Source organism: Schistocerca gregaria, chromosome 1 (assembly GCF_023897955.1).
Source record: "Schistocerca gregaria isolate iqSchGreg1 chromosome 1, iqSchGreg1.2, whole genome shotgun sequence".
Lineage (NCBI taxonomy): Eukaryota > Metazoa > Arthropoda > Insecta > Orthoptera > Acrididae > Schistocerca > Schistocerca gregaria.
The window spans coordinates 824322496-824339682 of NC_064920.1; the positions used below are offsets into that span (position 1 = coordinate 824322496).

The following is a 17187-nucleotide window of genomic DNA, read 5'->3' on the forward strand; positions in this document are numbered from 1 at the left end:
TATGTCTGCACAAAAAATACACTAAGTATCATTGCAACTTGTTTATTGGCTAACAATACGAGTCGCTGATTACCAATCAAAAATTGTTCAAGTGGCTCTGAGCACTGTGGGACTTAACTTCTGAGGTCATCAGTCCGCTAGAGCTTAGAACTACTTAAACCTAACTAACCTAAGGACATCATACACATCCATGCCCGAGGCAGGATTCGAACCTGCGACCGTAGCGGCCGCGTGGTTCCAGACTGTTGCTCCTAGAACCGCTCGGCCATCCCGGCCGGCGACTACCAATCCATTCTGTGAGAACCACATATCAATAGCAGTTTCCGCTTTCGCAATATTTGCAGTGCAAGTTTTAGGTGAATCACCATGTGTATGTAGACTGAAGTGACGAATGGAAATTTGAACCAAAGTCAGGATTTGAACCTGGGTCTGCTGCTCACTAAGCAGATTCCCTGTCCACTACGCCACCCTGGCACAGTGACTTTGCACAGCTGCATAGACTACCCTAGCACCAGTCCCTCCTCAGTCCAAATACCCATTCACGCCTCATCGCATTTGGTATTTCTCCTAAACTCTAAGAGCACTGCAGAGACTCTCCAACTGTACTGGAATAGCACCACGCCAGGGCTCTGTGCTCAGTCGTCAGCGCAGGCATAGTGAGCGGCGGACCCTGGTTCGAATCCCACCCTTGTTACGCATTTTCGTCCATCACTTCACTATACATGTCACGAACCGTAATCGCTTGGACCAGTGAGTGAGAGGTGTGGAGGGACTCACTGCTGAACCAGCAGCTGGCGGTTCCGAGGCTGGGCCTGACGAAGGAGGGCGGCACGCTGGGCTGGATGTCCGCCAGCAGCGTCACGACGAGGCAGAGCGCGGGCGCCAGCCACGCGAACACCGAGTAGCCCGCCCACGCGCGCCACTGCCGCGGCCGCTGCTCGGGGTACGGGAGGCGCCCCGTCACGCTCCTGTCAGCACACGACACACCCATCACTGGCAGGCGCGTACACGCAGGCTGTAACAGCACAGCTGGGGCGACGGCGAAACAACGCACAAGTCCCCAGTGGGGTTCTCCAATACTGCAGCGCCTCAGACCGCTCGGCTAATCCGCGCGGCGAGTGGACATTTCATCACTGGGTAAACCACATTCTTAATCGGACTGTTGAATCTAGACCACTTATCTATGACAGGACCTGAATTCTTAAACACTATGGAAAATACACTCCTGGAAATTGAAATAAGAACATCGTGAATTCATTGTCCCAGGAAGGGGAAACTTTATTGACACATTCCTGGGGTCACATACATCACATGATCACACTGACAGAACCACAGGCACACAGACACAGGCAACAGAGCATGCACAATGGCGGCACTAGTACAGTGTATATCCACCTTTCGCAGCAATGCAGGCTGCTATTCTCCCATGGAGACGATCGTAGAGATGCTGGATGTAGTCCTGTGGAACGGCTTGCCATGCCATTTCAACCTGGCGCCTCAGTTGGACCAGCGTTTGAGCTGGACGTGCAGACCGCGTGAGACGACGCTTCATCCAGTCCCAAACATGCTCAATGGGGGACAGATCCGGAGATCTTGCTGGCCAGGGTAGTTGACTTACACCTTCTAGAGCACGTTGGGTGACACGGGATACATGCGGACGTGCATTGTCCTGTTGGAACAGCAAGTTCCCTTGCCGGTCTAGGAATGGTAGAACGATGGGTTCGATGACGGTTTGGATGTACCGTGCACTATTCAGTGTCCCCTCGACGATCACCAGAGGTGTACGGCCAGTGTAGAAGATCGCTCCCCACACCATGATGCCGGGTGTTGGCCCTGTGTGCCTTGGTCGTATGCAGTCCTGATTATGGCGCTCACCTGCACGGCGCCAAACACGCATACGACCATCATTGGCACCAAGGCAGAATCGACTCTCATCACTGAAGACGACACGTCTCCATTCGTCCCTCCATTCACGCCTGTCGCGACACCCCTGGAGGCGGGCTGCACGATGTTGGGGCGCGAGCGGAAGACGGCCTAACGGTGTGCGGGACCGTAGCCCAGCTTCATGGAGACGGTTGCGAATGGTCCTCGCCGATACCCCAGGAGCAACAGTGTCCCTAATTTGCTGCGAAGTGGCGGTGCGGTCCCTTACGGCACTGCGTAGGATCCTACGGTCTTGGCGTGCATCCGTGCGTCGCTGCGGTCCGGTCCCAGGTCGACGGGCACGTGTACCTTCTGCCGACCACTGGCGACCACATCTATGTACTGTGGAGACCTCACGCCCCACGTGTTGAGCAATTCGGCGGTACGTCCACCCGGCCTCCCGCATGCCCACTATATGCCCTCGCTCAAAGTCCGTCAACTGCACATACGGTTCACGTCCACGCTGTCGCGCCATGCTACCAGTGTTAAAGACTGCGATGGAGCTCCGTATGCCACGGCAATGTGGCTGACACTGACGGCGGCGGTGCACAAATGCTGCGCAGCTAGCGCCATTCGACGGCCAACAGCGCGGTTGCTGGTGTGTCCGCTGTGCCGTGCGTGTGATCATTGCTTGTACAGCCCTCTCGCAGTGTCCGGAGCAAGTATGGTGGGTCTGACACACCGGTGTCAATGTGTTCTTTTTTCCATTTCCAGGAGTGTACTAATACAATGTGCTTATTACAAATACGTTATTTAAATATAAATATATGAAGTCACGAGATAACAGTTTATTTACTGGAGCAGAGCCCCATCCATGATAGCAGAGCAGTGCAAGATTGATTTCAAGGCCAAGAGAGGAAAAAGCTGTTGCCGTTTGTTCCACGATCACCGAACATCAGCCAGATAGAGAATATGTGGGCAGAGGTAACAAGGTCATTACCATGTGGACTTACAAATGCAAGCGACCTGCCTCGGCATGGATGTGTGTGATGTCCTTAGGTTAGTTAGGTTTAAGTAGTTCTAAGTTCTAGGGGACTGATGACCTCAGATGTTAAGTCCCATGGTGCTCAGAGCCATTTGAACCAACCTGTGATCTTGAAATGTTAATGACGTAAATATGTTACCTAGGCTAATGCATTGCCGAATTTTCATTACTATAATTAATTATTTTTTGATGTTGGGGTTTTCTTTTCGTCAGTGGAACTTCCGTTACTGTCTGGTGGTAACAGCTCCGACACCACTATTGTCGTTCAGACTACTTAAACTACTAGAATAATGCAGTGTTAAGTAGCGCTCGCCCAGCATTTGGCACGTTCACACTCTTCTATCGGACCATCAGGATGAGAAGCAAATATCTATTACTTAATATATGCTCTTACATTGCACCAAATCTCAGTGACATTTTTGCATTAAATTAATGAACACCGACCGTTGAACCTGCAATCGTGAGATAACTTGTTCTCGCATTCCAACTGCAAACGGCTTTAGACGAATGATAAGATTACTGCTATTGTTTTCACATGGCGTATTATAAAATGTGTAACCACGGAGCTTGGAGATACTTGACGGATGGGGGCGGGGGGAGATTACTACACATCGAAGTCGTATGGGACACCTGCTTGCCAATACTGAACATGGCTGTGGTAAACACTGCCGGAATTCGCATAATTTTACTGTATATGTTAATGGTATCATTTATCGTCGAATAAAATGAACCCCCTTTCTCTCAGAGGGTGAAACATCATCAATGGAAAGCTATTTGGAGTCTCATTTGATGGCTATTTCGAGAAGAGAAGGTGGCTACGATCGATCATGGAAATTATTAGAGACTAAAGCGTTTCACATCATTTCTTTTTCTTTGCTACAATTTTTACTCTATAATTTATAAGGTAATTACGTGTCATAAGGAAAGAATGGCTCATTTGTTGAAACCAGAGTGTGAAAATGTATTTTCTGTATCTTCAAAGATTGCATTTAACATAGGGGAATGACCAGAAGCTATAAAGGTGAAGAATGCGAAGCAATAGAGTAAATGAAGGAGCGCTGCTCTTTTATCTGCTACCTATGAAATCATTACCCTCTCATTATGAGCCTGTTGAGCTGTGCAGAACTAAGGTGTGTAAGCAGCTTTTGTTTGCTGGATATAAATGTTATTAATACCTATATATCTGTGTAGATCCCGTCATTAAGTCATTACTGTTTCTCCTTACCACTGATGCAAAAAATGGGTCAAATGGCTCTGAGCACTATGGGACTTAACATCTGATGTCATCAGTCCCCTAGAACTTAGAACTACTTAAACCTAACTAACCTAACTACATCACACACATCCATGCCAGAGGCAGGATTCGAACTTGCGACCGTAGCGGTCACGCAGTTCCAGACTGAAGCGCCTAGAACTGCTCGGCCACACTGGCCGGCGCCACTGATGCAATTTACGTTGTAATTTACATATGTTCTGGGAAAAAGCAAGCGAGGTTGGCGGTGGTTTGTTCGGACACGGACCATCGGACACAATTGGCACCCTTCCGTCATTTATTAATCAATTAAGTACTCGAAACAGTTTCAGGTATTTTATGCGGTCATTTCTCGGCTGTATGCAATATTTTGCAATCCCAAATATGCGGGTCTTATAGGTTTCCGTTTACGAACAGTGGCGTCTGCCAGCCAAATCAATGGCCTAATATCATACAGATCTACTTGTAAAAAAACAGGAGGTGGACTACTGTAAGGTAAACTGTTGTATGAAACCAAGGGAGCTTTGTGTGCATATTACTAAACTTTTCCATCATCACGGATTGCCTCCATGTCGCGGCTGTTCTATTGTACTAAGTTGCACCATTTGCAAATTGTTAAATTGCGCTGCACCTTTGAGAAACTTTTAACTTTCTTTAACAGTGCCAGGCAGAAGCGCAACGTCTCAAAATGCATCGATAGCTGAGTTCGACAGGTACTGAGGAGAGAAATGGCTGTCGCCTTATTCACGAGAGCACCCGGAATTTTGCAGGAAACAATGACGGGAAACCAAAGCTGCTATAGATGGAATTCCGAACCCCACTCCTTACGAATACGAGTTCGGTGTGCCAGTCCGCCACCATAGAAACAAACAATATTGATGTGGTCTGCTGGAAGCAGTGATGATGTTACATGCAGCTAGTTAACAAAGCTGGAATACTCACAGCACCTTCCACGTGGTGTCCAGAGCGAGGATGGTGAGCCAGCAGAAGGCCGCGAGGAACGAGAACTGGATGAGGAACGCTGGAAAAAGGCAGAGGCGGACCAATCAGTCACTCGCCGCGACATCACGAAGGCTGCTTACAGTCACCCATTACTTATGCTTTCCAAGCGCATACAGCGCCGGAGTAAAACAATTACATTAAAAATCGAAACTGGTTATTATTCTGCCGAAAAAAATATCGGATACGTCAAAGATACAGAGAAGAATAAGTCACACCTGTTGGGGCTCGTAGTAAGTATATCAAATACGCTAGTAGAATGAACACTTCACAAAATTATTTAATGAGGAATAAATCGCAGATCAATTCGCTTCAGTTATAAGTAAATTGATTGAAGCTTTTTCAGGAATAAATGATTTTTAATACAGGCTAAGCGCATCTTACATTTATTTGTTTTAAGGACTACTACTGTGGCCTATTTCATAGTTGCGATGAACACATCGGGTTGGAATCTACTGTTGTCCGTTGACTGTACTATTTTTTTTATTATTACAGAATGTGAAAGAAGTCTGATCAAATTAAATAATGAAATGTAGTAATTCATTATCTCTCTCTCTCTCTCTCTGTCTCTCTCTCTCTCTCTCTCTCTCCTCTCTCTCTCTGTTTGTCTAAAGAAATTAAGAAGGATTGGAAAAGGTAGGAAGACTAACTTTCCAAGGATCTGTTGTCATTAGAGAAGGTATCCCTGTTTGGGAAAGGATGGTCGTGTTTTTTCGTTCCGGAGTAAGCGTCTACCGATTTAGGAAAACCACGGAATACCTAAATCTGGATGGTCGGACAGGGATTTTAAGCACTACCCTGAGGTCAGGGAGGTAACTGAGAAAAAGGATCCAAATTACACGCAGATGAATTTAGTTGCTAATCTCTACGGAAATACAAGAACGGAAAGACACATTGACTCAAACCTACAGTAAAGCCTCCGGTTTAAATAGTTAAGGAGGTGTACAGGTGCACTGATACAACACGAAGTGTCTTATTGTCATCGAAAGTACCGAGAAGGGGGTCTGCTAATCAAAGGATTACCTTAGAGATGAGACGTGCACTAAAAAACCGACGCACTACTGAGGAATTATCCGAATGGGACGGAAATCGGTAGTTGTGTTGTAAATCTACAGACAAATAAATAATTGCCGGCCGTAGTGGCCGTGTTGTTCTGGGCGCTACGGTCTGGAGCCGAGGGACTGCTACGGTCGGAGGTTCGAACCCTGCCTCGGGCATGGATGTGTTTGATGTCCTTAGGTTAGTAAGGTTTCATTAGTTCTAAGTTCTAGGCGACTGATGACCTCAGAAGTTAAGTCGCATAGTGCTCAGAGCCATTTGAGCCAGCCAAATAAATAATTACGGTTTCAGAAAAAACTGAATGATCTACTCAATGGAAGAGCTTCACAAATTAAGAAAGTGATAATGCGCTAGTCCGCCTTGTAAAGCAGTTATTCGGCTTAGCATGGATTGAGAGTTACTAGATATCCTCCTGAGGGATATCGAACCAAATTCTGTCCAATTGGGGCATTAAATCGTCAAAATCCCGAGCTGGTTCGAGGGCCCTGTCCGTAATGCTCCAAACGTTCTTAGTTGGGATGAGATACGGCGATCTTGCTGGCCAAGGTAGGATTTGGCAAGCAGAAACAATAGAAACTCCTGCTGTGTGCGCGAGGCCAGGCTGGTATCCCAGCGCTGCCCGCGGCTTCTCCAGACACGTGTTCGCTGGTCATCGATGCTTGGTTCGAAGCGGAACTCATAACTTCTACTCTACTCAATGAAATTCCAGGCCGAAGACGTATCTGGAGACACCCCAGACAGCAATGCGTCACACGGCCTGACAACCAGTGGTGGTGGTGTGGGGTGCCATTTCCTTTCATAACAAAACCCCTCCGGTTGTCATCCGCAGCGCCCTTACATAACACCGGTACATCGATGATATTCTACGACCCGTTTTGTTGCCCTTCATGGCAAGCCGTCCACGGATACTGCCATCCCGCACGCGGCCATATTTCTACTGCTTGTCTTCGTACATGTAAAACTTTATGAATCAATGCCAAACCGAATAACTGTCTGCGTAAGGGCAGAGGTGGACCAACGTGTTATTGACACGCTCAGTTTGTGAAGATCTTTCCCTTGATAAATCATCCAATTTTTCTGAAACTGAAAGCATTTGTTTGTCTGTAGATGCACATCCCATTCGAATAATTCTTTCGTGGTGCATCTTTTTGTCTTTCATAGAATATCGAAAGGTGTAGGGCTGTGGTAAGACACTGAATTCGCATTCAAGAAGATGCGTATTCAAATCCCCATTCGAACGTCGGGAATAATGTTTTCTGTAATGTTCCTAAAAGGCTTAGGAGGGGTAGTGTACTGCATGATAAAAATACAGGGTGATAAGTAAAAAAAGATGCGCTGCTATTTATACGTTCGCAACATACTAAGTGTAGGACAGGCAATCGTGCTGATCATGTCCCTCTGGTACCTAAACCGTATTTGCTTGACGAACTATTATTTATATTTCGCTGTTGGACAAAAAGTTGTTATAGTTTGTTACCGCGAGGGTCAGCCGCGCGGTCTATGGGCGCCCGTTCACGGTTCGCATCCAGACCCCCCCCCCCTCCGACCGAGGCTCGAGTCCTCCCTCGAGCCGGCGTCTTCCCTTGACGCGGCAAGAGTCGGTGTTGCGTCCAGCGACATAACTGGTCGTATTTTCACGGTTGCGCCTACAGCATCACGACTGACGCATCCGAGTGTGAACGCTGTCAGATTGCATACGTCATCGTCATACTGATGCAACACCTGGCCTGACGGCATGGAATGCCGTTGGGTACACAATGCGTTCACCGCTGGTTCACATATCATGTACTCTAGAAATCGGGCATCACATTTCTGTTGTGTTAAGGCAGGTAGCTGTGATATTTGAGGTCTCCCTAACGTTATGTTTCTACAGCATAATGTAAAATCACGTGTTGTCCGTCACTCCTGACCGATTTTGATACAGAATGTGGTGTACCATCACCACTGAAACCACTTTCTCTAGATGTCCCACCCAAAGAAAACATTTGGTTGTACATTACCGAGAGAGTGACACGAAACCACTCGCCAGCTATTACGACTGACGTGCTCTGATAGATGAAGCAGAATGGAATGACTTCTTCCAAGCTCAGCTCGACCCCTACGGCCAGGCTCGTCGCTGCTGCTGCCGTTGGTGGCAACTTTTATCTTTGATAAAGACGCCTGATTCAATAGTCCCGAAGGGACATGAAAAGAATTTCAAGCGGTATTTCTGCTGTGGACTGCCATGTAACAATTCCTAACATTATTTCAGTTGCCGCGTTCACGAGATTATGGAAACTACATTGAATGAACAGTACAATAGCGTAACGGGCAATCAAATAGTTCCCATCTGGGAACGACACTACAGGTTATATGCAGCGTAGCTTGACTCAGATGCGGGTGTATAAGCACCAACATGTCGTCAAGGCATTAGTAGGGTATTCGTCTTTTTCCGACGAGCGTGCGTGCAGTAAACGAGGAAACGAACTGTAGACACGTTGCGTCCAATCAGGACCTACATACACTTACGCTTTTCTTGGATGCTGAAAGACCAACATCAGTAGACAACCATCACAGAGTGAAGGTGTATAGGGGCAGCACGTCTGTCGAAAACCACTGTTGTGGAGAGGCGCGGCACGTTCATGATAATGCACCTCCGCATATCAGAAATCTCGCATCGCAATGGAAGGCGCTCCCTGTAGTCCTGATTTCTCTCCATACGATCATCACGCCTTCTGTCCCTTAAAAGAGTCCCTTAAAAGAAGCCATGAAGGGTCGACGATTGCCCTCGTATGAGGATGTGCAGCAGGCAGTTACGGACTTCTTCACGCAGCAGGATACAGTGTTTTACCAAACGGGTTATCTTAAACTTGGTGCTTCGGTGGGCTGACCGCTTCAGTGCACACAGCGATTTTGCCTGATGGTCCTACCGATTTTGGACTGTACGGCCTTCCAAGGGAAACTTTTTGATTGCCTCCTGCATTTCTAGTCGTCGTACATATGAAAAAGCAATCTCTTGGAAAAATTAATACCTGTAGTTTACTCATATATTGTCCAGTCACGCTTGTGACCATTTGTCAAAAGTCTGAATAACCACTTTTCGCAGCGCGAGGCGCGCAGAAAGAGTCAGTGAGATTCTGGAAGCTACTGACAGGGATGTGGAAACATGCCAACTGCAGCACCGTGGCCAGCCGTGCTAGGTTTCGCAGTTGAGGGCCGATGGATTGAGGTGGTCCCACAGATTATCGATTTGGTTAAATCCGTAGATTTTGGTGACCAGACGAGTACAGTAAACTCATTCTGGTGCTCTGCGCATCACACGCGTGCTGTCTGAGCTGTGTGACACGTTTCACTGTCCTGCTGGTAGATATCATCGTGCCGATGATAAACAAACTGGATGTAAGGATGGACATGGCTTCCAAGGACAGATGCAGACCTGTGTTGATCCGTTGTGCCCTCCAGAATGACAAAATCACCCAGGGAATAACACGAAAACATTTTCCAGATCATAACGCTCCCTCCTGATTGCAGGGTTTTGCTTTCAGACGTTTCAGGCCATATACGCCAACGGCTGCTTGTCCGATGGAGCATAAAACGTGATTTATCTGAAGAGGACACCTGTTGGCACTCTGTGGATGTCAAGCTGCGGTACTGGCGTGCAAATTCTAGCCTTCGTTGGCGATAAACAGCAGTCAGCGTGGGTGCACGAATCAGGCGCCTTCTGCGAAGGCACATTCCCAGCCACGTTCGCTGAACGACCGTTAAAAAGACACTGTTGGTAGGCTCTTAGTTCGTCTGAGCGGTCAGATGCTCGACAGCTGAAGCCCTACTCATCCGTGCACATCCCCGAAACCGTCTCTGAACCCTTTCATCTATGGCCCATGGTGCACCAGTTGCATCGACGCCGGTTCTGGATAGCGCTATTTTGCAGTGCACGGTGTACTTGAACCGCGGCGGCAAGCAAATAGTTGACAAACTTAGCCGCTTCGGAAATGCTTCCACTCTTGATCCGAAAGCCAACGATGAGACAGTTTTGGACGTCAGATAAATCGCTCCGTTTCCGCGTTATAACAAGTGCACTACTTTCCGCGCCCACCCGAAGCGCTTTATATACACTCCACTGCTACTGCTGCTACCTGCCGTCTGTGAGTGGTTATTGCACGTTGACGTCGAACGTAGGTGGTGGTCACTATGTGGCTACACTATGTGCTGATCTTTGAAACCGATAAATATAATTGGTCTGTCTGAGAAAGATGCGACACCAGATTCTCTTCTCCTCTTATTCTGGCATCTGTACGATACGGATGTAAGTGTGCTCTGTTTACATTTTTGCGAATAACAATAATAGTAGTACCATCACATTTCCAACTTAACATTTCGTGAAACGCCAAACCTCTCAGTTTTCCTTTTTTAGTTATATAATGCAGTTAATTTCTGGCCGTTTAAATTAATTTGGAGGCAACTTGTTCGGTTACACAACGATCGAGTACCGTATGCGCTCTATCGTTAGTTTTATTACCAGGATGTCCAGCTTGAGTCTCACTTCAAGTACGATTAAGTTTTTACAAAATTTATTTTGTAAGAACATTAACCACCTGCACGGTCATTCGTCTCAAAGTGCCCTGTTACCCAATTATGACTTTCGACTGAAGCTCATTTTCATCAGCTGAATTTAAAACAGCTTCAGTTACAAAAGAGCATAGTTGCACTTCTCTTTCTTGTCGCCTTTGGAGTGAGTCCCTTTGTTTGGTACTGTATGATACTCATGGTCTGGAAACTTAAATTTATGCAGAAGGAACCACATCAAGTCCTGTGTACAAAATTTCCCTTCCCATATACCCCCAAATGACTTACAAATTTAACTATGTTGTATACAGACAATAAGTAACACTTCGTTATTTGCTATTCTCCATGGTATTCCAACTTTAACGGTCTTCAGTGAAAATTACCAAATGGTTCAAATGGCTCTGAGTACTATGGGACTTAACATCTGAGGTCACCAGTCACCTATAACCACTTAAATATAACTAACCTAAGGACATCACACACATCCATGCCCGAGGCAGGATTCGAACCTGCGATCGTAGCAGTCACGCGGTTCCAGACTGAAAATTACCGAACAAGATTCTCCACATACTATTTTCAGAAAGTAGAAACCTGAGAAAAAGTTGTGTAATATGAAGTATTTTCTGAGATTCTAAATTTCTAATGAATAATATTATTGAGAATGGAATCGACAAATTCCATATAATGGTCCAGTAAGGAAAATGAGATTAGGTAATAACGCCGCAAACGTTTAACGACTTCTCTTTGCAAGTACACTCCTTAGACCGACAAAGGAAATATCAAACAGGCATCGATGTTGTCTGAGTGACATTGTCGCGTGGTTTTGTAACATGCTGTTGTGTTTGTGAAATTACGGGTGAGGGTAGAAACCTGTGCCCGGAATTAGCGTACTCTTGTCAAACAGCGTAGATATTACCTCCACACGATGGATAAACACCACAAATATTGTGATATTCGCATTAATTGACAGTTCAGTTGGTTCTTCGTACAATGATTTATGCATTGTGAACGAAAAACTACGCGAAACTGGTGTGGTATTCTACTATATTCTACATATTGTAGAAAACTACGCCAGTGTCGTGCATTTATTCCATTCATAGTGTGATATTCCTTAAGCTATAGACAGTTGGTCCTCAAGAATAGCGCGCTGTCTGGTGATCTGGAACTGTATCACAGCACTTCCACCTCGATCTCTGTCCGAATTTTCGGGATGAATAACGTCAGATTTTTAGCCAACTAGTTTCGCCTCGCCTGTTACCGCAGTACCACAATTTAGTGACCTTTGCCGGCGAGACTATTAAAAAAAGTGGAAACATATCTGAAAGATACTATGAAATTATTGAACTTTGTGTTTGCAAATAGCCCCCCCATGAACCATGGACCTTGCCGTTGGTGGGGAGGCTTGCGTGCCTCAGCGATACAGATGGCCGTACCGTAGGTGCAACCACAACGGAGGGGTATCTGTTGAGAGGCCAGACAAACGTGTGGTTCCTGAAGAGGGGCAGCAGCCTTTTCAGTAGTTGCAGGGGCAACAGTCTGGATGATTGACTGATCTGGCCTTGCAACATTAACCAAAACGGCGTTGCTGTGCTGGTACTGCGAACGGCTGAAAGCAAGGGGAAACTACAGCCGTAATTTTTCCCGAGGACATGCAGCTTTACTGTATGATTAAATGATGATGGCATCCTCTTGGGTAAAATATTCCGGAGGTAAAATAGTCCCCCATTCGGATCTCCGGGCGGGGACTACTCAGGAGAATGTCGTTATCAGGAGAAAGAAAACTGGCGTTCTACGGATCGGAGCGTGGAATGTCAGATCCCTTAATCGGGCAGGTAGGTTAGAAAATTTAAAAAGGGAAATGGATAGGTTAAAGTTAGATATAGTGGGAATTAGTGAAGTTCGGTGGCAGGAGGAACAAGACTTCTGGTCAGGTGATTACAGGGTTATAAACACAAAATCAAATAGGGGTAATGCAGGAGTAGGTTTAATAATGAATAGGAAAATAGGAATGCGGGTAAGCTACTACAAACAGCATAGTGAACGCATTATTGTGGCCAAGATAGATACGAAGCCCACACCTACTACAGTAGTACAAGTTTATATGCCAACTAGCTCTGCAGATGACGAAGAAATTGAAGAAATGTACGATGAAATAAAAGAAATTATTCAGATAGTGAAGGGAGACGAAAATTTAATAGTAATGGGTGACTGGAATTCGAGTGTAGGAAAAGGGAGAGAAGGAAACATAGTAGGTGAATATGGATTGGGGCTAAGAAATGAAAGAGGAAGCCGCCTAGTAGAATTTTGTACAGAGCACAACTTAGTCATAGGTAACACTTGGTTTAAGAATCATGAAAGAAGGTTGTATACGTGGAAGAACCCTGGAGATACTAAAAGGTATCAGATAGATTATATAATGGTAAGACAGAGATTTAGAAACCAGGTTTTAAATTGTAAGACATTTCCAGGGGCAGATGTGGACTCTGACCATAATCTATTGGTTATGACCTGTAGATTAAAACTGAAGAAACTGCAAAAATGTGGGAAATTAAGGAGATGGGACCTGGATAAACTGAAAGAACCAGAGGTTGTACAGAGTTTCAGGGAGAGCATAAGGGAACAATTGACAGGAATAGGGGAAAGAAATACAGTAGAAGAAGAATGGGTAGCTCTGAGGGGTGAAGTAGTGAAGGCAGCAGAGGATAAAGTAGGTAAAAAGACGAGGGCTGCTAGAAATCCTTGGGTAACAGAAGAAATATTGAATTTAATTGATGAAAGGAGAAAATATAAAAATGCAGTAAATGAAGCAGGCAAAAAGGAATACAAACGTCTCAAAAATGAGATCGAGAGGAAGTGCAAAATGGCTAAACAGGGATGGCTAGAGGATAAATGTAAGGATGTAGAGGCTTATCTCACTAGGGGTAAGATAGATACTGCCTACAGGAAAATTAAAGAGACCTTTGGAGAGAAGAGAACCACGTGTATGAATATCAAGAGCTCAGATGGCAACCCAGTTCTAAGCAAAGAAGGGAAGGCAGAAAGGTGGAAGGAGTATATAGAAGGTTTATACAAGGGTGATGTACTTGAGGACAATATTATGGAAATGGAAGAGGATGTAGATGAAGACGAAATGGGTGATACGATATTGCGTGAAGAGTTTGACAGAGCACTGAAAGACCTGAGTCGGAACAAGGCCCCCGGAGTAGACAACATTCCATTAGAACTACTGACGGCCTTGGGAGAGCCAGTCATGACAAAACTCTACCAGCTGGTGAGCAAGATGTATGAGACAGGCCAAATACCCTCAGACTTCAAGAAGAATATAATAATTCCAATCCCAAAGAAAGCAGGTGCTGACAGATGTGAAAATTACCGAACTATCAGTTTAATAAGTCACAGCTGCAAAATACTAACGCGAATTCTTTACAGACGAATGGAAAAACTGATAGATGCGGACCTCGGGGAGGATCAGTTTGGATTCCGTCGAAATGTTGGAACACGTGAGGCAATACTGACCTTACGACTTATCTTAGAAGAAAGAATAAGAAAAGGCAAACCTACGTTTCTAGCATTTGTAGACTTAGAGAAAGCTTTTGACAACGTTGACTGGAATACTCTTTTTCAAATTCTAAAGGTGGCAGGGGTAAAATACAGGGAGCGAAAGGCTATTTACAATTTGTACAGAAACCAGATGGCAGTCATAAGAGTCGAGGGGAATGAAAGGGAAGCAGTGGTTGGGAAAGGAGTGAGACAGGGTTGTAGCCTCTCCCCGATGTTATTCAATCTGTATATTGAGCAAGCAGTAAGGGAAACAAAAGAAAAATTTGGAGTAGGTATTAAAATTCATGGAGACGAAGTAAAAACTTTGAGGTTCGCCGATGACATTGTAATTCTGTCAGAGACGGCAAAGGACTTGGAAGAGCAGTTGAACGGAATGGACAGTGTCTTGAAAGGAGGATATAAGATGAACATTAACAAAAGCAAAACGAGGATAATTGAATGTAGTCCAATTAAATCGGGTGATGCTGAGGGAATTAGATTAGGAAATGAGACACTTAAAGTAGTAAAGGAGTTTTGCTATTTGGGGAGCAAAATAACTGATGATGGTCGAAGTAGAGAGGATATAAAATGTAGACTGGCAATGGCAAGGAAAGCGTTTCTGAAGAAGAGAAATTTGTTAACATCGAATATAGATTTAAGTGTCAGGAAGTCATTTCTGAAAATATTTGTTTGGAGTGTAGCCATGTATGGAAGTGAAACATGGACGATAACTAGTTTGGACAAGAAGAGAATAGAAGCTTTCGAAATGTGGTGCTACAGAAGAATACTGAAGATAAGGTGGATAGATCACGTAACTAATGAGGAGGTATTGAATAGGATTGGGGAGAAGAGAAGTTTGTGGCACAACTTGACTAGAAGAAGGGATCGGTTGGTAGGACATGTTTTGAGGCATCAAGGGATCACAAATTTAGCATTGGAGGGCAGTGTGGAGGGTAAAAATCGTAGAGGGAGACCGAGAGATGAGTACACTAAGCAGATTCAGAAGGATGTAGGTTGCAGTAGGTACTGGGAGATGAAGAAGCTTGCACAGGATAGAGTAGCATGGAGAGCTGCATCAAACCAGTCTCAGGACTGAAGACCACAACAACAACAACAACAGACTGAATAGTCGAAGAGAGATGAGAAATGGAAGACAAAACGAAACTATCCACGAGACCAGTCCATAAAGAATGTCAACTTTGTTGTGCATGGCAGGAGAACATACACTGAAGCGCCAGAGAAACTGATATAAGCATGCGTATTCAAATACAAGTATATGTAAACAGGCAGAATACGGAGCTGCGGTCGGCAACACCTATGTAAGACAAGTGCTTGGCACAGTTGTTAGATCGGTTACTGCTGCTACAATGGCAGATTATCAAGATTTATGGGGGTTTGAACATGGTGTTGTAGTCGGCGCACGAGTGATGGGACACAGCGTCTCCGACGTAGCGATGAAGTGGGGATTTTCCAGTACGACCATTTCACGATTGTACCCTGATTATAGGAATCCGGTAAAACATCAAATCTCCGACATCGCTGCCGCCGGAAAAAGATCCTGCAAGAACGTGACCAACGACGACTGAAGAGAATCGTTCAACGTGACAGAAGTGAAACCTTTCCTCAAATTGCTGCAGATTTCAATCCTGGGCCATCAACAATTGTCAGAACCTTTCAACGAAACCTCTTCGATATGTACTTTCAGAGCCGAAGCCCGCTCGTATACCGTTGGCGACTGCACGACACAAAGCTTCACGCCTCGCCTGGACCCGTCAACACCGACTTTGGACTGTTGACGACTGTAAACATGTTGTGTGGTCGGACGAGTCTCGTTTCAAGGTGTATTGAGTGGATGGACGTGTACGGGTATGGAAACTGCCACATGAATCCATGGACCCTCCATGTCACAGGGGACTTTCAAGCTGGTGGAGGCTCTTGAATGGTGTGGGGCGTGTACAGTTGGAGTGATATGGGACCCCTGATACGGCTAGATATAACACTGACAAGTAACACTATGTACGCATCCTGTCTGATCATCTGCTTCCAATCATATTAGTCGGAGGCGACTTCAAGCTACCTAGTATAGACTGGGATGTCTATGGATTCATTACAGGTGGTACAGACAAGCCGTTGTGTGAACCACTTTTGAACACATTATCCGAAAACTGTCTTGAGCAGCTAAATAGACAGCCAACGCGTAATCGAAATATTTTAGATCTGGTAGCCACGAACAGACCAGACCTCATCGAGGGTGTTAGTGTTGAGACAGGGATTAGTGATCATGATGTTATCATTACGACTATGGTTACGAAAGTTAAAAAGTCGGTTAAGAAGGCTAGGAGAGTTTTCTTACTAGAAAGAGCAGATAAGCAGTTGTTAGCATCCCGCTTAGTAAATGAGTCGACTTCATTTACTTACGGTACGATGGACGCGGAAGATTTATGGGCAAATTTTAAACACATTGTAGATCACGCATTGGAGAAGTATGTGCCGAAATAGTGGGTTACGGACGGAAATGAACCACCGTGGTTTAACAGCGCAATTCGGAAAATGCTCCGGAAGCAAAGACAGTTGCACTCGCGGTACAAGAAAGATCGGGTGAACGAGGACAGGCAAAAGTTGGTAGAGATTCGTGCTGCTGTAGAAAGAGCGATGCGCGAAGCATACAACCACTACCACCGTCATACCTTAGCAAAAGATCTTGTTGAAAACCCAAGGAAATTCTGGTGTTACGTAAAATCGGTAAGCGGGTCGAAGGCTTTCATCCAGTCACTCACTAATCAGTCTGGCCTGGCAACGGAAGACAGCAAAACGAAAGATGAAATTTTAAATTTAGCATTTGAGAAATCTTTAACGCAGGAGGATCGTACAAACATACCGCCGT

The 17187-nt window shown here is 45.4% G+C and overlaps 1 protein-coding gene across 1 annotated transcript in view; it reads right to left on the reverse strand.

Moving 5' to 3' along the window:
• Positions 1 to 17187, reverse strand: part of LOC126275742 (G-protein coupled receptor Mth2-like) — a 178491-nt gene that overhangs the window by 39379 nt on the left and 121925 nt on the right. Inside the window, exons 4-5 of the mRNA XM_049977227.1 lie at positions 5103 to 5181; positions 778 to 968 (exon numbers count right to left, since the gene is read on the reverse strand). Of these exons, the coding sequence (XP_049833184.1) occupies positions 778 to 968; positions 5103 to 5181 (270 nt within the window). The remainder of the gene's footprint in view (positions 1 to 777; positions 969 to 5102; positions 5182 to 17187) is intronic.